This window comes from Enhydra lutris, unplaced genomic scaffold (genome assembly GCF_002288905.1).
Source record: "Enhydra lutris kenyoni isolate GAN:26980312 unplaced genomic scaffold, ASM228890v2 scaffoldscaffold28, whole genome shotgun sequence".
Classification (NCBI taxonomy): Eukaryota; Metazoa; Chordata; class Mammalia; order Carnivora; family Mustelidae; genus Enhydra; species Enhydra lutris.
In genome coordinates, this window is record NW_019154112.1 from 1,592,500 (window position 1) to 1,610,728 (window position 18,229).

Here is an 18,229-nt window from a genome sequence, read left to right on the forward strand (position 1 = left end):
CCTCACAGAGGATTCCATCTTAGCAATATAAAACAGGGCAGATTTTTTAGTATCTCCCTGCTACTCCTCATTACACCTGTGGAGATGAATCTGTTTTCCCGTGAGAAGGAAGAATGTGAAAGGGAAAGGATTTAATTTGCCAAAATCTGACTTCCATGGGCAATAAGCACACCAGCTTCCTCCCCAAAGCTCATTCCCAGCCTCTTTCAAGTGTGCACGAAGACACACACGGACAGAACCACAGAGACTCTACAAATGCTCATTCTCCTTCATTAAAAACGTTAAGTTACAAATATTTCGACTTATAAATAGTCAAGGCGGGTGGTAAACGCAGTTCTTTACCCTGAATCCAAATTTTGCCCTTCTCGAACTTTTACCAACCCGCTCCATAGCCAGCATCTTACCTCAAAGAGGAAGCTCAGCCTTCCCCAATTCCCTGAGTTCGCATTTATTCAATTCTACAGGCCTGCCTAGCCCTGTCGAAGAAAAGGACCAATCATCGCCCCAGGAAGGCAGAAGCCATAGGGGAACAAACCCAGCAATGATGTGGAAACAAAGTGCTCTCAAGTGAGAGCAGGACTTCCTGTGTGGAAGAAACCAGGCTTGCAGTCCTAACAGAATGATCTCCCTGTCAAAGAGAACTTGGTTTTGCAAAAGGCTAGAGTCTAAAGGAAGGTGGAACTGTTTTTTAGGCAACTCTAGCAAACCCCCTATGGACCCATAGTCCCGAAGGCTAAGTCCAAGGCCTTCTACTCCTGTGGCAGGCGTACAGGTCAGAGTGTCCCATAGACGCTGACTTTGGCCAGGGAGATGCTCTCTGTGTACTGGTTCCGGCCTTTCTCATACAGGACATAGAGCTGGGGGGCCTCGTCCTTCCCGTCCATGCTGCCCTCTAGGGCTGCCAGTGAGGAGTAGCCACTGGGGCCTGGCCACAGCTGGACTGTCTCTTTCCGCCACGAGGTACCATTGCTGAAGCTCCAGCGCAGCGTCAGGTTCACCCCTGGGGAGGGCACGAGGGTCAGGGAAGGGAGGGGCTCTGGGTGCCCCTTCTCTAGGTAACAGGGACTCCCCCCACTGGCCCCATCCAAGAGATACTCACGAAACTCGGGATGGGCTGGATTGGAGAAGAAGATGATGCCAGAGCTGGTGGCTACAGCGCCTGCAGCCACCACAGGGTCCACGAGCTCAGGGTCGAAGGTTACGTCACGGGGCCGTATTGTGTCACAGGCATCATAGCTGCGGAGGACAATGCGACAGTGGCAGTGGTAGTTGTTCTGGTTTCGGGCGTTGATGACAACTGAGCCATCTGGGAGCTCATAGGGCTAACAAGAGAGAATAGGGCTTCAGCAAGACCCAGGGAGGGGGCAGGGCAAAGGACCCTTGTCCCTGAGGAAGCAGGCTGGGTGGCACAGAGCTGAGAGGGCAGATCCTGGGTCTGTGAGGGAAATGGTGCTCTGGAGGGGGCAAGGCAGGTGGGGTGGGTGGGGAGCAGCCCATGGACTTCTGACCTGGCACTCATCAGGGTTGAAATCGTTCTCCTGCTTGGGCTGGCCATAGGGGATGCCGCTGATCCCACTGCCATAACGCCAGGAGGCACCATGATCATCACTGAGGAGGCAGAAGACCCCATCCCGCTCCAGTGTTCCATGGCCACACACGATGAGGCGGCCCTTCCGTGGCTCCCGCTGTTTCTGTGGGGAAGGAAGCTGGGTGTCACTGAGGGAGACACTGAAGGGACTCACAGGCAGGGAAGGGGAACCCATCACCCCCCAAGTGTGGGAACACATCTGGTCCCCTTCAGTTCCGTCCTGGCTACTGAGTGTCCCAGGAAGATTCCATAAACACCCATGGCCTGAATTGAGCTCCTTCGAAGAATAAGCTCCTTCGGGACATCTAGGGTGTACACTGGAGGACAGGTTGTGCACAACACAAGGGGGTCTAGCTGCAGGGGTGCATGGGAGCTTGAAGCTATGCTTGGTGTGCTCACTCACCAAGCTGTGCACCACAGCACAGGCTTGCATCTGCTCAAAGGAAGGGGTGCCTTTTTCCATTCTGCACAGCCCTGTTGACAACCCCCAAATGGGAAAGCAATGGCAAAGTCCCATCTTCCCTTGGGAGGGAGTTTCTCCCAGGATGTCCCTTTCTTCCAAGGAATCCCCAACTAGGGGGAAACCTGAATTCACAAGACCTTCTCCCCAGGGAAGAAGCCCAACTGGGGGCAGACTCCTCAAAAGACAGCCCCCTCCACCCATCTCGGAACAGAGACCTGGATGCCGGAGCCTGGTCCGGGGGCAAACATCTCGGTGCCAATGTCCATTGAAAGATTTCGGGGAGGGCTCCAGGAAACACCGTCATCTTTGCTCCACACCAGCATGGTGGAGGCCACCTGGCAGCCAGCCTTGTGAGCGCAGAGGGAATAGAAAAGGAACACCACTCCTGTCTTCATATCGCTCACCACTGCCCCCAGGTTCAGCCCGTCTGGGGTTTCCCCATCATCTACAATGAAGGCTGTTGGAGACCATGTGCTGCCTAAAGAGAAAAGAGAGGTTATCCAGAGTGAGCACTCTGAAGGTGCCCTTTCTACCACTCCCTGTCAATTTCCAGCTCTTGATAAGGACCCAAGGCCCCAGAGTGGCCCCAGGGCCCTACAAGACTACCCCACCTCCCCTCTCTGACATTATCTATTCTATCCTTGCTCTCTCCATCTTGTCCCCTAAGCTCCTTCCCATTCCTCGAATACTTCTCTCCTGGAGGCCTCTGAACAGGCTTGTGACATCTGACTGGTACATTCTTCTTCAGGGTAACTCTCACCTCCTTTACTCAAAAGTCACCTGTTTAAAATTGCAACCAGGGGTGCCTGGGTGGCTTAGCTGGTTAAGTGTCTGCCTTTGGCTCAGGTCATGATCCCAGGATTCTGGGGATCTGCATCAGGATCCTTGCTCAGCAGGATCCGATCTCTCCTTCTGCTGCTACCTCTGCCACTCCCCCTGCTTTGTGCTCTCTCTCTAGATATCTCTCAAATAAATAGATAAAATCTTAAAAAAAAATTGCAACCAATCTCCAGCAGCCTGTTTTATTTTTCTCCATTATATTTATCACTTTCCAACACACACAAAAAAATAAATTTACCTATTTATTATGTTTCACAACCATAATCACAGAATCTAGAACAGGGCCCAGTATATAGCAAGTGCTCAATAAATGTTTGAATGTTCAACTCCTAGATGATCACAATTTCTAGAACACTGCTCTGGACAGCTTCCCTCATAAAGTTCCCTCAGGAACCCAGGCCTCCAGCTCTCCCAATGGTCCTATCCTATTCTCAGGGACCTTGGGCAGGTCAGGCTCCCCACCCATGCAACCTAACACCAGCCCTTGTCACCCAGGCATCTTTATACCCTGGTCGGTGGATCTCCGAAGAGCAATGAACTTGGCCCCCTCATCCGATGTGGACATTTTCCTGGCCTCGGCGAAGGCAAGGAGAGTCCCCTGAGGAGTGGTTGTGATGAGCGGGATTCGGAAGGTGTGCACAGAACCGATCTGCTTCCCGCTCACCCACAGCAGCTGCTCCATGGTTACCAGCGGCTGAACCTGCGAAGGGAGGAGGAAGGGAGTGTCAACGGACAAACTCGACTTCGAGTTTTAGGACGGATGAATAGAGGCTCCGAGTTGAGTTTCCCTGGGAAAGCGATGTTGGGGATCAGAGTGTGGGTGGGGGGCAGAATGAGGAAGGGGAACGGGAGGAGAGTTTGGAGCAAAGCTGGGACCTCGGAGACGGGGAAGGGCTAAGAGGGGAGAAGGCGCCTTCGGGCAGCGCGGGGGTGGGGGACCTCCAAAGGGGAACGAGCGTGAATGAAGAGGAGACTCGGAGTACAGGAGGGCAGGAGGACAAGGGCCCCGGGAGGGAGAGGGGTTGGGAGCGCATGGAGGGAACGGGGTCTGAGAACGGCGAGAGAGTCCCTCGGAGGACGGGGTCTCAGCAGCTCGCGTCCCGGGGGACGCTGGGCACAGACGACCTGCGTGGGTCAGGGATGGGGATATACGAGGGGAGACTCACCAGACTGAAGTCGTTCCTTATCCCAGCCCCAAATTCTGCCAGAGACAACAGCAGCAGAAAGATCGCGGCAAATACCTGAACTCTACAGCCTCCCCAGAACCCCGGCATCTGCGGTCCCCCGGATCTGCCTGGGAGCACTGCGCCGGGTCGGCCAGCCATCATATCTCTTCCCGGGCCGCCGGGACGCCGGCCCTCACGGCTAAACGCGGGCGGGAGTCTGTCAGCTGACCCGGCCCTGTAAATGCCAGCTACTACCGCCCCCCTCACCCGCAACTCCCCTAACCCGCCCGGAGTCCAGCCACCTGCCGCACTTCCGCGACTCTAATTGGCCCTCACACACCCCAGACTCCTCACATGACCCTTCGGCGCCGTGGAGCTGGACCTTCCAATTGGCTCCTTTTGAAGCCTCGGAGCTTGTGACCCGGACTAGAAGCTTATTGGCTGGGATGAAGAAGGGCCGGCATCACTCCTCAGGAATCTTTTGATTGGCCATGGCCCCTGGGGCGGGTTTAGGGGCGGGGTCTACTTTAAAGAGCCAGGCGGCGAAAAAAAAGCTGCACATCGTCATGAAGGCAATTAATTAGAAGTCCCGGACTTTTTGAGAAAACAAAATATCAACATTTAATAATTTGTTTTGAACTACAAAATCAAGATCTGGAAGGCGGGGTGATGCTGGGAGGCTGTACAGGAGGGGAGCAGCCCTGATCGGGGCCGCGTCTCTCACTTCTTTTTCTTCTTCTTGTCCCCGGGGAACGCCTCGTTCTTCTTGCCTAGTATCTTCAGAAGGGATGTAGGCATGTAGTAGGGCCGGTCCGGGGAGCCGTCGTTCCTCTCCAGGTCTTCCACTGAGCCGCAACATAGACCGTTAGAGTGGACCCAAGGGCCCCCCAGTCCCCGGGAAGATCGGGGACGAGGAGACTAGCCGCATGGGTCCAGGCTGCACCAACATGGGCTGTTCTTTTGGGGGCAGTTTTGGTAACATACTGGGCAGGTTATGTAATCTCAGTTTCCCTGGGGTGACGTGGCGTCAGTAATACTGTTATTTCATAGCGTGCTTGGGCTTAACAGAAAAAATGCAGGTCAGCCGCATACTGCAGACTGTACTAAACCCTGAATGGACGTAGAATTGACTCCTGAACGACACAGGGATTAGCGGCGCTGACCCCCACGCAATCAACAATCCGCCTATTACTTTTGATCCCCCCCCCAATTTAATAGCCTACTGTTGACCGAAAGCCTTACTGATAACATAAAAAGTCGATTAGCGCATTTTGTATATGTACAGTATACTGTATTCTTAAATAAAATAAGCCAAGGAAAAGAAAATGTTAAGAAAATCCTAAGGAAGAGAGAATACGTTTACAATACTGTATTTATCTGAAGAAATGGGGTTGTTCAATGGTCCTAGGAGGGTGAGAAAATCCGCACTCACTACAGCCACCTGCTGGGAAGTCTCCTGTGGTGAAGGTCTACCTTTGATTTTCTGGGGAAAGACACCAGAGGCCTCTGCCCTGGAATGCTCTTTCTTGGGAGACTCTGCCAGCCCCACAGCTCACTTTCGCTTTTCTGCAAGCCCTTGGCTTGAGGATGGCCGAAGAGGCTTCCTCTGACTCTGGCTCCTTTAACTCCCAAAGTTGCTGTTTCTAGAAGTCCCAAGTCTCCAAAAAAATCCTAAACAATCTGGTACCTTGACATCTGGGGGAGGTGGGAGGGAGTGTTACTCACAGAAACAGAGGAAGAGCGTGTCCACACACATGCCAAAAACGCTGAAGAAGCCACTGGCAATGACGTAGGCCCCCAGGATGGAGATCTGGAAGATCCAGGGAGCGTTAGAGTTCGTTTGGGGCGTTGGACTGTAAGGCAGAGCCTGGGAGTCACTCACCATGATGGGCAGCCAGTAGTAGTTGAGGGAGGGGTTCTCAAAGTCTCTACCCAGGCCCCGGATGCGACCAGTGAAGAAAAAGAAGGACAGGACCCCTGTGGGAGAGGTCTGGAGGTCAGTGTCGTCACTCCTCTGAGGTCACCTCTTTGGCTGCCCTGTGCTTCTGCCCTCTGTCCCCGTAACTCCCAGCCCCAGCTCTTACCGACACCCCCAACCACCAGCAGCTTCCCGAAGAGCAGCAGCAAGTCTGTGACTTTATCCAGAACGACCACCCTGTATGGGAAGTTGGGGTGGGTCAGGCTTGAGTGCCCTGGTAGCGCTAGGAACAGGATTGGCTATATAAGTTGCTGTGACAGATGTCAAATGAAAATCATTTGTGCTTCAAGACAAAGGCAGCAGAACATTTAACCAAGCTCGAGACCCTTCTGAGCCCGCCCGTCATGCTCATGAAGCCAGCCTGGGCTGGGAGATCGCGGCAGGGGGCCAGGGAGAGCGGAGAGCCTGACCTGACAATGTTCCGCATGAGCAGCATGAAGGCATTTTTGGCGGAGACACAGAAATTCTTCCCGTAGATGGCGATCTGAGTGGGATGGAAAGGTCAGAGTCACCTGTGTGGAGCTCACCTGGGCCAGGGCCGGGGCCTGAGCCAAGGGACCCCAGAACAAGGGGCTGCTCATTCCCCGGGGCTCACCATGATGTAGGCGTTGCGGTTTAGGAACTTGATAAACTTCTCCAGACACCAGAGGCAGCACTTAAAGCAACACATGATGCAGCGGGCCACGGGGTTCTGGGCTCCTGGGAGAAATGGGGAGCTCATGTTTGGTCATTATCCCGTGGCAGCCCCTCCCCAAGAGGAGGTGAGCCAGCTGTTCACCTCTCAGTTTGTTGTCGATGTACTCCAGAACGACTCGGGCTATCTGCACAAGGCTCAGGATGAGGGCTCCGAAGGCCAGCGACCCAGTGTGGTACCTGCAGAGGAGGGAGTCAGAGGCAGCCCCAGGACCCCGAGACTCCCGGGTTCACACTTTCCAGTCCCCTGCCCCGGGCTTACCGGAGTGTGCGGATGAAGGCAGAGCTCAGGGGAAAGGTGGGGATGTCCTGGGGCTTTTGGAAGGCCCAGTAGAAGGAGGCAAAGGCGCCAGCCAGGACACACTGGCCCAGGGCCAGCACCCAGTTGAGGGTCCAGAATAGCCCCAGGATCCCGTAGATTTGCAAGTTGAAGAGAGAACGCTGAACCAGGCCGGTGGATGAGTAGCTCTGGAAGACGCACCTCAGCCCCGGGCACGAGGAATTCATGGGCTGGGACTGGTGGTGACAGAGGAGGGTCATTCCCAGCCAACTCCTGCCACTCCCGGAGGAGAGGGAGGGAAGTAGCCACCTCCCTGAGCTGGGGAAGCCATTTCCTTCCAGGAAATCATTCGTCAGGTTCTAGTTGGGTTCAGACTGCCTAGTGTGTGAGAGTAATTCGTTTTCCTTCCGTCTCTATATGGGCAGGAGAGTTCCCAGGCTGCGAGGGCCAAGCCTTAAGGGTGTGAAGGCAGTGTGACCAGCCCCTAGCTCTCTCCCTGGCACTCAGTCAGCAAGCCCCTCTAAGACAGCCTTTGCAACGTCAACCAAAATGCTTTCTAGCAAAAATGAACAGACTGGGTATTAGATGGTATTAAGGAATTATTGTTAATCTTCGGTGTGATAATGGTATAGTGGTTATGCTTTTTATTTATTTTTATATTTATTTTATTTATTTTTGGTTGTGTGTATGTTTTTTTGTTTTTTTTTTTTTAAGATTTATTTTTGGAGGGCAGGAGGATGGGTGAGCCTGGGGATGGGTATTAGGGAGGGCACGGATTGCATGGAGCACTGGGTATTACAAGCAAACAATGAATCTTGGAACATTACATCAAAAACTAATGATGTAGGGGTGCCTGGGTGGCTCAGTGGGTTAAGCCTCTGCTTTCAGCTCAGTCATGATCTCAGGGTCCTGGGATGGAGCCCCGCATCTAGCTCTCTGCTCAGCAGGAAGCCTGCTTCCCCCTCTCTCTGCCTACCTCTCTGCCTACTTGTGATCTCTCTCTGTCAAATAAATAAATAAAAATCTTAAAAAAAAAACCCCAAAAAAACCTAATGATGTACTGTATGGTGACTAACATAAGAAAAATTTTTTTAAAAAGATTTATTTTTAGAAAGAGAGTGCGAGCAGGGAGAGGGTCAGATGGAGAGGGAGAGAATCTGAAGCAGACTCTTCCCTGAGCAGGGAGCCTGCCCCAGGCCTCAATCCCACCACCCTAAGGTCACCACTCTGAGATCATGATCTGAGCTGAAATCAAGAGTCAGACGCTTGACCAGCTGAGCCACCCAGGCGCCCATTTGGTTATGCTTTTAAAAGTCCTTCTGTGTCAGGGCACCGGGCTGGCTCGATCGGTAGAGCGTGCGACTCTTGATGTCAGAGTTGTGTGTCTGAGCCTCATGTTGGGGGTTGAGATTCCTTAAAAAAAAAAAAAAATAAAGTAAAAAGTCCTTATCTGTCAAGATCCATCCTGATGTGTTTATGGGTAAACTGGCACTTATGTCCAGAATTTACCTTAAAAAACTCCAAAAAAGAAAATAAATAAATTAATTAAAAAAACAAAACTCCAGAAAAAAAGAATTGTGGGGTTGGGGGCGTAGAGATGGATGAAACAAGGACAGTGGGAAGCTGAGGGTTTCTGTGAGTTTGAAAATTTGCATAATAAAAAGTAAAAAAAACGCAAAAGTAAAAACAAAACCCTTTACAGGAAATGTGACAAAAATCTTGAGAATTGCTGAAATCGCTGAAAGTGTTTTTGAAATTTGAAAATAAACCACTTTCCACTTTGTAATTGTGTGTTTGTGTCAGTCTCTGCTGCTAGATCCTGAGCCAGCTGGAAGCCAGAACCATGTCGTTTGGAGATTTGCATACCTAGTGCCTGGCACAGGGTGGGTCCTCCCTAAATGTAAACCTCCCTCCCTCCCTCCCTCCCTCTCTTGCTTTAGAGTGCCCTAATGCCTGTGAGCAAGCCCCTGGTCCCAGCTTCCAAGGGGTGGCCCCCCCCACCAAAGCTCTGAGGACAGCAAACCCCCTGCAGTCCCTTGCACTTTCTGGAAACCTCACAGGGCAGAATGTGGGGAAGCGACTTCTCTCCGTCCGCTGCCCCCACCTGCCTATTGCCTAAGGCACCATGCTGCTAGGAAAAAGGCTTTTAAAAAATGAAACAAAACCCATCTACAGTTATCAGCTCTTATCAGGTGCCAGACATGTACAAAGCACTTTATGTGCCTGATGTCATTCAATCTTCTCGGCCACCCCGAGGGACAGATATTACGACTGTCTCCATTTTACAGATGAATGGACTGAGACTGGAGGCCGAAGTGGCTAACAGTTCTCCTGGCAAAGGCAAGTCCAGTCCAGGCAGGGGAGGGTGGGAAGTGCCGGTACCCAGCTTTCCCAGGGCTTCATGTCGCCTCCAGCCTTAGTTTCCTTCTCTGAGTAAGGGGTGGCTGAGGGGGAGCACTGCTGGAGGAGTCCATTGCTGGCTCCCTTCCTGGCTCTGCTGGGGGCCTGTTGTGGGATCTTGAGGGACCTCCTTTTGCTCTCCGGTCCTCCGTCTCTGCTGTGCAATGAGGGATTTGGACAAGCTGGCCCCTGAGGTCCCCTCAGCCCTGCTGTGGCCCTCTCCATGTCTACCCCAAATCCCCTCACCATGGGGTTGCATGATGTATTCATCTGCACTTTCTCACAGCCGGGCAAGCTGGCATTGGGTGCCCAGAGGACATATTGGGGTTGCCCCGATGTGGCCAGGTACCCAGAGGGGAGTCAAGGAACAAGGCATAGTCACATGAGGCTCACCACAGGTCCCCTCCTCAGGGACACCTTCCCAGGTTCTTGCACAGGTTGTTCACTGCACAAAGGGTGGGAAGTCAGCCTGGGTTCAGTCTTTCAACTCTGTCCAGGGGCAGGCCTGTGTCTGCCCAGATGAAGGGGCACATTCTTCCAATTGCACTGTACAGGTAAATACAACCCCTTCCCCTTCCCCACCCTAGGAGGGCCAGGCCATGTGGGCAAAGGATACAGGGCGGTCATGGCCCAGTAGACAATGCAGATGAGCAGGAGGACAAAGGTGACCAGAGGGTAGAACAGGGTAGACATCATCTGCCCCACAGCCCTGTAGGAAAGTAAGAGCGTCCTTCAGTATGGCCCCAGGCCCCAGCGTCCACCCATCCTCTCCTGGGGCTGACCCTGGCAAGGTCCCCACTGCCGTCATTGCCAGGACCTCCTCTGTCCCCCAGGCTGGGCACACAGTAGGTGCTCACGGAATGAACTGAATTGAATAAATCAAGCTCAAGGGACCCTTAGAAGAAATTGGAATCACAGAGAAGCAACCTGGGGCAGCTTTAGGGAGGATAAGGGAAAGAGTCTTTAAAGTATGGTCTCCTGATGGATTTGGCAGGTAGGTCCTGGGTGGGAAAAACCTGGGCTTCTGCCATTCCTTACGTCAACCACGACCGCCACAATGGCAGTTACCATTCTGACTGATCCTCACGGAGAGCCTGCTTCCTGTTCTGGAAGCTGACAAGACACTAACTCATTTAATCCTCATGAGAGCCCTACACAGTAGGAACTATTATTGCCACCCTACCCCCCACCACGGGCCCCTGGATGGCTCGGTCAGTTAAGCATCTGCCTTCGGCTCAGGTCATGATCCTGGAGTCCTGGGATCGAGTCCTGCATTGGGCTCCTGGCTCAGTAGGGAGTCTGCTTCTCCCTCTACCTACCACTCCTCCTGCTCATGCTCTCTCAAATAAATAAATAAATAAATAAAATCTTAAAAAAAAATTATTGTCCCCATTCCACAAATGGGTAAACCGAGTCTCAGAAAACTGGAGTCACTGAGTCACATAGTGGTGTTAACCACTGTGTAACTCTGCCCTTCTCCTCCGGGGCTCCCTGCCACCTTCCCAGCACTACCATTCCACGCCTGCACCCCCATCCTCTGCCTCATCTCCCCCCCAGGCAGATGCTGACTTGCTGGCCTCCTTCAGGAGGGCGATGGCGATGCGAATCCGCTGCCTCAGGAAGATCAGCAGCAGCAGCAGGGTGCCTTCAAGCACAGCCAGGACGATCACTGAGGGTGCACAGGGAGCAGACCGGCCAGGGGTCAGGGGCGGGGCTTGGCGAGGCCCTGGGCAGCCCCAGGCTGGCCTGCGGGTCCGGCAGTGGGCAGGGCACTCACCGGCTGCCAGCCAGGTCTCCTGAACGTTGCGGTAGGCACTGAGGTTGGTGGTGATGCCCAGCTGGGTGATGGAGGCACCCTTGTCCCGCAGCACACGGTACTCCTCCCAGCAGTGGTAGATGCCGTAGGCCAGCACGCCCAGCACCCCGAGGATCAGCACCAGCACCAGGGGCCCCGCCACCAGGCGCAGAAGCAGGATGAACAGCAGGCTCAGGACTAGAGCCACAGCTAGGGCGCTGTAGGCAGGGTGGGGTAGGTGAGGGTGTTCCCTGGTCCCCTAAGTTTTCTCCCTTCCAGAGGCTCCCAAATGCCTCAAGCTCCCAGTGTCCCCAGGTTAGACCCCCTTTCTCTTACGGATCTTGTTGGGTTTGGGGTCAGTTCTGAGCTCTGGCTCCTCCCCCTCTGTCCAAAATTTCTGTTTCAGACATTGGGCTAGGGGCCAGAGGAGGGGGGAGGGCAGCAGGAAAGGAGAGAGTAGGGGAATCGGGTGACTCACACAAGAATCCAATACCAGGACTGGGCAACGTCTTCGAAGATTTTCACAGTGATGTCACGGGCATTGAGGCTGTCAAGCACACCGCTGCTGGAGGGGGTGCACAGAGTCACATGGGGCTGTTGTGGGGGGAAGGGGTATGGGATAGGGGTGTGGGGGCAGAGGAGGCCCACCTGATCCCCTGGGAGATGGAGGTGTTGCTGGAGATCCCTGGGAGTTCAGGTAGAGTGCTGTTCAACAGTGGAAGACAACGCCCAAGAGCTGGAGGGAGAGAACCCGGCTCCTGGGTGGGAGGCCCCAGAGCTTTGCCTTGAAAACCTCTGGCTCCACCCAGCACCCCAGTGGTCTTAGGGAAGGCAGGACAGATGGGCTTTGCCCTCCCCCACCCAGACAGCTGCTCTTGACTCCACAGCCAAGAGGGGATTTCTGCCAGCACAGCCCTGTCCAGCTTCCTTCACTGTCTCTCAGGACCCCTTCCTCCCGTCCTTGCCGCTGCCAGGTGGAGACCGCATTTCCTCTGGCCTCTTACACTCCAGCCTCCACCCACCCTCCACCCACCCTTCAACCCACCCTCTGCCCGAGAGCCAGGGAGACCAGGCCTCGTCATTCCAGGGCTTTAGAGCATTCGGCTGCTCAGATACTTCCAGCAACTCTGCCCTGGAGAGCCCATGCTCCCTGGTCAGGCTTCAAGGCCCCACCACCTGAGCTCAGCCCACTTTGGCCTCACCTCTGTACCTCTGCTCTCCCTGAGCTTCTCTCTGAGTGTTCTCCCTCTAGAAATCCCCTCCATTACTGCCTGCTCAACTGCATCTCCAGGTCACTTCCTCCGGGAAGACTTATCACCCCTTCCTCATTTCCTGCGGTGCCTATTATGTGCCTACAGAACCCTTTATCTCCACCTTCCCAATGAATTTGCCAGGCAGGCTGGCTTTGGCATTTCTATTCTAAAGATGGGGAAACGAGACTCAGAGAGGTTGAGTAATTGGCCCAAGACCACACAGCTCGAAAGTGTTGGAATCTGGATCTGAGTTTGGAGCATTCACTTGAGATGTTTTTATTGTAGTTATTTTGAGAATTGGTTATCTTTTCTCATGTTATAATTAAAATTTTTCCTATTAAAAATACCATGACTATTGGAAAGAAGAACATACAGAAAAAATTAAAAAGCCAGCAGCAATCCCAGCACCCAGCCACGTTTGCTTGTGAGTCTGGCTATACATCCAGTCTGTGCCCAGAGCACAGATATTAACGTGTGTGGGTGCATTTGCCCAGCTGTGTTTCCATGGGGTGCTCATGCAGCGTCTTTGCCAACATCTCAGATCCCTGCACCTAAAATGTAGCTCGAACCCAGAGCAGTTTCATTTGCCCTGGGTCTCGCCTGGGTGCCTGGCACTCAGCAGGTGCACAAGATGGTAGGGTCAAGGGGCAGAGAGCAAAATGAAGACCCAGTGCTAATTCCAGTTTGGCCCAACAAGCTGCGTGACTCCTCTCTCTGGGTCTGGCTTCCCCATTTGAGCACTCAGAATACAGGACTAAATGCTGCCTGAGGAAGGAGTGCAGCTTCTCACCTGGAGCAGAAGGGAGGAGGAAACTGGGGCAGAGCTCCTGCTGCAGGCTTTGGATCACTGGCTGGGGGTAGGGGGAGGACATACAGAGGTGCAGACACAGAGCAGGATGAAAGAGGGAGCCCCCGCACCACCCCCACCACGACCACAGTCACCTACCCAACTGCCCCTCTCCCCACCCACGTGACTCCTCCTTGACCACAGCGATGACACTGGAGGCAACTCTCACCATATCCCAAGGCACCCCTGGCAGACAGAAGTTCCTGTTTGCCGTGTAGAAGACCTCCCCAACATTCTGTGAGAACTGGCTGACTTCCACCGTCCATGCGACCTCGGGGCAGGAGGACACACACACCTGAGGCCAGAGAGCATGCAGAGGTGCTGGTACCTGCACCCGGGGGGCAATCCGGGTAGAGGGGTGTCCCAGGCTCTGACCTGGGATGTGGGACACTGCAGGCCGTTCTCAGCGACCGTGATGATGTTGGTGGCCAGAATGCAGCTGAAGATGTTGAAGTAGAGAAGATACGGTTTATCTCTGTGGAGGGGAAGGAAACGTGGGCATCAGGGTCTGGTCGGTCAGGTGTGGGGAGAGGAATGCCAGGGCCGTACCTCGAGGATACAGTGCGCCCAGTGAAAATGTGTGTGGGGTCCACACCCTGACCCATAGCACTCAGCTCCTGGCCTTAGGAAGCTCAGTTCTCCTGGGGAGATACAGGAGGCACTCGGAAGATTTCCCAGAGTAATTGAGCCTCGAAACTGCTACCAAATGGCTGAGAGTTTTATGACCTGGAGCAAGTCACTTAACCGTCCACTGCCTCAATTCCATCAGGTGTAAGGTAATAGGACCTGCTTCATAGGGTTTAAATGAATTTGTGTGTGCAAAGTACACCATCTGCCTGGAACATAGTAAATGCCCATGTCATTGTTAAGGTTTTATTATTTACTGAAAGTTTCCTGCTGGTGGAACTGATGGCAGTTCGGGGACACCCCTCTGAACTTCAGAAGAAAAGATCAAAGCTCAGAGAAGTTGACTACCTTGCCCAAGGCCATACGACCAGAACTTAGCTCAGCTGGGGAATCAAATTTCAAACTCTGAACTTTAAAACCCATGCACTTAACCATGGCCCTGCCTCCCATTTTTGGAGGGAATCAGAAGCCAACTGCCCAGAGATGGAGGCTGCTCAATGTGGCCTCGAGTGGGGAGGCTGTGGCTTGTGGGCAATGAAGGAAGGATCTGGAGCCCGAGTGTTGGGATCCTGTTTTCTGCCCGCTGCCCACCTTACCTCCTGTGGGCCTCCCCTTTAATTTTTATTTATTTATTTATTTATTTATTGAGATCTCATTTATTTATTTGTTGGAGAGAGAATAAGCAGGGGGAACACCAGGCAGAAGGAGGAGCAGGATCCCTGCTGAGCAAGGAGCCTGATGCAGGACTCCATCTCAGGACCCTGGGATAATGACCTGAGCCAAAGGCAGATACTTAACCGACTGAGCCACCTGGGCATCCCCCTCTTTTATTTATCTACCTATCTATTTAAAGATTTTATTTATTTATTTAACAGAGAGATAGAGAGAGCACAAGTAAGCAGAGCGGCCCGCAGAGGGAGAGAGACAAACAGGCTCTCTGCTGAGCAGGGAGCCTGATGCAAGGGCTTGATTCCAGGACCCTGGAATCATGACCCGAGCCAAAGGCAGACCCTTAACCGACTGAGCCACCCAGGGGCCCCAGGTTTTTAAAAGATTTTATTTATTTATTTGTGAGAGAGAGGGGGGGCACAAGCAGGGGACATGGGAGGCAGAGGGGGAAGAAGGCTCAGGCTCCCTGCTGAGCAAGGACTCAATCCCAGGACCCCCAGGATCATGACCCGAGCAAAAGGCAGACGCTTAACCGACTGAGCCACCCAGGGGTCCCCCATCTGGTCCTTTTCCTGCCATTGTACTCACTTGTTAGCCCCTACCCCGCAGTAGGCCCCGGTAGAGTTCCTGGGGTAGAGGACTTGCCGGGGGTCTCCGTACACCCAAGCTGGAAGCAGAGAGATGAGTCACCAGAGGGTGGGATTTGGGGGTGGGGGGAGAGCAGCTTCTGGGATGGTCCCTGCCCCTCCCCACCTGTCAGGGCCCCAGTACCGCGCCTGCTGGAAACTCACCCACGATCCCCACCACGATGTAACCCAGAATGAAGACAAGGAAGAGGATACAGCAGATGATGTCTGTGCAGCTCCTGGGGGAGAAGTCGGGGAAGCTGTTGGAGAGGGGCGGGGTGCTGGTCTGGGGGAGTCCTGGGTTGGAGTTGGGGGATGCTGGAGAATGGGTGTCGGTAGGTTTTATTTTATTTTTCTAAGAAAACCTTTTTCTCACAAAAACAAATTCTAACAGGGAACAAATAAGAAGGAGTTGTTTCCATTTGTCCTCAGGAAGGTGTGTGGGGGGCATGACAAAAAACACAAAATTATCATTTTCTGGGTGAGGGAACTTCTGAAGCATGACACAGAAAAGTAAACAACTCCTAAGTGCCCAGCTGGCTGAGTTTTCCCAAAGAGCACATACCCGTGTAGCCAGCTCCCAGGTCAAGAAAAAGAACAGCAGCAGCACCCCAGAAGGCCCCTTGTGCCCGCTCCAGACACAAGAGTTCATCCAAGGGCACCATTCTCCTGGGGCAGGAGTTTTCTTTTTTATAAACTTCTTACCAATATTTCAGCAAATACAATGCAAAATCAAGACCCCCACCCCCTAGCTCGGGAAGTGCCCAGAACTCACCTGTTCCTGATGGGACCTCGAAAGGAGGGGTCATATTTGGCTGGTTTTCCTGAGGGGCACGGGGAGGAGTAGAGAGAGTGAGGGCCTGAGGGAATGTCTCTCCCTGTCTCCTGTCCCTCCCACCTCCTTCCCTGAAGGGTGATCCTACCCTAGCCCAGGCTCTACCCTGACCCTCAGGAATGCAAGGGAGATGGAAAGGGCAGGGCTCGTGGGAGAAGTTGGAGAGCAGGAGAGGTAGGATCAAGACCTGGGCAGCAGCCTCACTGCTGCCCACTCACTCTCTTTGGAGAAAGGGAAAAAGGGGGCCTTAACAGGTTGTTTCCAGCCCACACCTCAAGGCTGGCAGCCATGGAAATAGCTTTTGCCTCCTGCCCCTTTTCTGGCCCATTTGTCCTGTGTCTCCCTCCAGCTGGGATGTGGGACTCTGAGTGAAGCCACCTCAGTGGCTCTCCCGCCCCAATCCTTTTCCCTCTCCCTTCCTTGTACCCAGGCTAGGGTGGGCACCAATCTAAGCACCTCAGGGAAGTCACAGCCCTCCCCACAGCTGCCCCAGGCCCCACCTCCACACTCTGGCCCAAGGCCACAGGGAAAAACTGGAGCCAAAGGCTTGAACTCCTGCAGGACAGGACTGGGCCAAGGAGGGACCCCTGTAAAGCCCCCCACCCAAAAGGACCCCAGGCCACTGCCAGTCTCTGGGTGAGCAGTCAGGGTGACACCTGAGCCTGGTGGTTGAGACTGTGGTTGGTTTAGATTGTGGCCATGTCCTGTTCCTGGTCCTCCCTGAGTACACACAGGGAGGAGGTGGGGCCAGGCCACTAGGGTCCTGTATTGGCACAGAGGAGGCAGGGCAGAGGGTTGGGCAAGTGTGGGAAGGGGTGCGATTCATTCTCCTTAGGTGTTCTGGACTCTGTCCCTCCATGGCTCTTAGACATGAGATCAATGATTGACCCAAAGCTGTTCCAGGAAGTCTACTGAGAGGCCTTCTGCTCCTTCCCCTAGCCTGCTTAGGAACCCAAGCTTTGCCTCTGGGAGGGCCCTCCCTCCCCTTCAGACCAGGAGCTCAGACTTCCAAGCCTCAAGGGACCCCTGCAGGCAGGCCCGGGCCTTACCGCTCACAGGGATCCCAGAAGCGGGTGTCCCAATTTCCTCCCATCTCAGACCACCCCACCCTTAATCCTAGGGGGTCTCTGGGATGGGCTCCCAGCCCTGGGTCCTCATGGAGATTCTGCAGATAGGATCCCTGCTCCCTCTTGCCTCATCTTACCTTTCACAGGAAGCCCTTGTGAAGCCACTACCCTTATCTCTCATGGTCTCCTGAGAAGTCTCCCCTCCTAACAGAGACCCCAGAGGCAGGTCCTGGCCCCCTCTCCACAGAGGCCCACAGTCTGAACGCCTCATAGAGACCCCCAGACAAATGGCACTCCTGCTGTCACTGCTCACAGAGACTCTGAGAAGCAGACCTCTAGCACCATTTTCCCTCAGAGACCCAGGGTCCAGACTGAAACTCCTCTTCCTCACAGGGACCCCAGCTGTTCCTCCTGACAGAGGCCAGACCGCAGCCTCACCCCTTACAGGCTCTGCCGCACATAGACCCTCCTGGCCCCTGAACCCCATCTTCCTGCTTGGGACCCTGACCCTGCCTTCTTCCATTCAGGTTTGCTGCCCAGGGCCCTGCCCCGAGGGACCCGGATTCCAGCCTCAACTCCTCAAGGAGACCCCAGCTTTACTCCCCAAAGTCTCTCTGGCAAAGGCTCCCAGCCCTGAACCCAATCCTCCTCCCAGGACCCAGAGTCTACTTCCTTCCATCAGCTCTTTCCACGCCCTCCCTTCAGGGACCGAGGGCTCCCCTCAGCTCCTCTCCCTGGGGCCAGCCCCAGCCCTCACTCCCCCAGAGCAGCCAGGCTGGCCTCCCCTCCCTCCCAGGGTCCTAGGCCTCTGCTCCAGCCTTGCCTTCAGACTCACCACAGGCCTCATCTCCGTCCTGTTTTCCCCCCATGGTTTAGTCTCCAGAGTGACTGGAGCCAGGGAGACCTAGCGACTCACCTGCCTCCTGGCCCGCCCTCCCACACGTCACAGCCCCACCTCCGCCTGTGGTCCTGACACACTCAGTTCCTTTCTCAACTCCACCTGGGCAGTGCCCTGCTGGAGGCCCGAAGGCCGATCCTGGGACCAGATCAGGGCTGCTTGCCACAGGCGCCGTGGACCAGGACACGCTTTAAGAAAATCCTT

The 18,229-nt window shown here is 54.1% G+C and overlaps 2 protein-coding genes across 2 annotated transcripts; both read right to left on the minus strand.

The window, feature by feature from the left end:
• Positions 1-256: 256 nt before the first annotated feature.
• On the minus strand, positions 257-4,325 carry LOC111152263 (neuraminidase 1). Its single transcript, XM_022510714.1, has 6 exons — positions 4,058-4,325; positions 3,399-3,591; positions 2,267-2,529; positions 1,509-1,691; positions 1,100-1,322; positions 257-1,000 (listed from the first exon to the last, which is right to left on the minus strand). The coding sequence occupies exons 1-6, from the start codon at positions 4,217-4,219 to the stop codon at positions 774-776; spliced, it is 1,251 nt and encodes a 416-aa protein (XP_022366422.1). The 5' UTR covers positions 4,220-4,325; the 3' UTR covers positions 257-773.
• A 452-nt stretch (positions 4,326-4,777) lies between these two features.
• LOC111152330 (solute carrier family 44 member 4) lies at positions 4,778-17,996 on the minus strand. Its single transcript, XM_022510825.1, has 21 exons — positions 17,963-17,996; positions 16,001-16,049; positions 15,391-15,464; positions 15,188-15,266; positions 13,679-13,778; positions 13,473-13,598; positions 13,247-13,307; positions 11,852-11,939; positions 11,682-11,768; positions 11,186-11,421; positions 10,978-11,077; positions 10,025-10,117; positions 9,655-9,757; positions 6,991-7,244; positions 6,814-6,908; positions 6,631-6,734; positions 6,446-6,519; positions 6,142-6,212; positions 5,940-6,034; positions 5,783-5,867; positions 4,778-4,902 (listed from the first exon to the last, which is right to left on the minus strand). The coding sequence occupies exons 1-21, from the start codon at positions 17,994-17,996 to the stop codon at positions 4,778-4,780; spliced, it is 2,133 nt and encodes a 710-aa protein (XP_022366533.1).
• Positions 17,997-18,229: the final 233 nt, after the last annotated feature.

Coding starts and splice junctions, on each gene's coding strand:
- LOC111152263 (XM_022510714.1), bottom strand. CDS start 4,219: ATGATGGCTGGCCGACCCGGCGCAGTGCTCCCAGGCAGATCCGGGGGA. Junction 2,530..3,398: donor TCGGAGATCCACCGACCAGG/GTATAAAGATGC, acceptor TTTTCTCTTTAG/GCAGCACATGGTCTCCAACA. Junction 1,692..2,266: donor GACCAGGCTCCGGCATCCAG/GTCTCTGTTCCG, acceptor CCTTCCCCACAG/AAACAGCGGGAGCCACGGAA.
- LOC111152330 (XM_022510825.1), bottom strand. CDS start 17,996: ATGGGGGGAAAACAGGACGGAGATGAGGCCTGTG. Junction 11,769..11,851: donor TCCATCTCCCAGGGGATCAG/GTGGGCCTCCTC, acceptor CACCCCCTCCAG/CAGCGGTGTGCTTGACAGCC. Junction 6,909..6,990: donor GCCTTCATCCGCACACTCCG/GTAAGCCCGGGG, acceptor CCTCCTCTGCAG/GTACCACACTGGGTCGCTGG.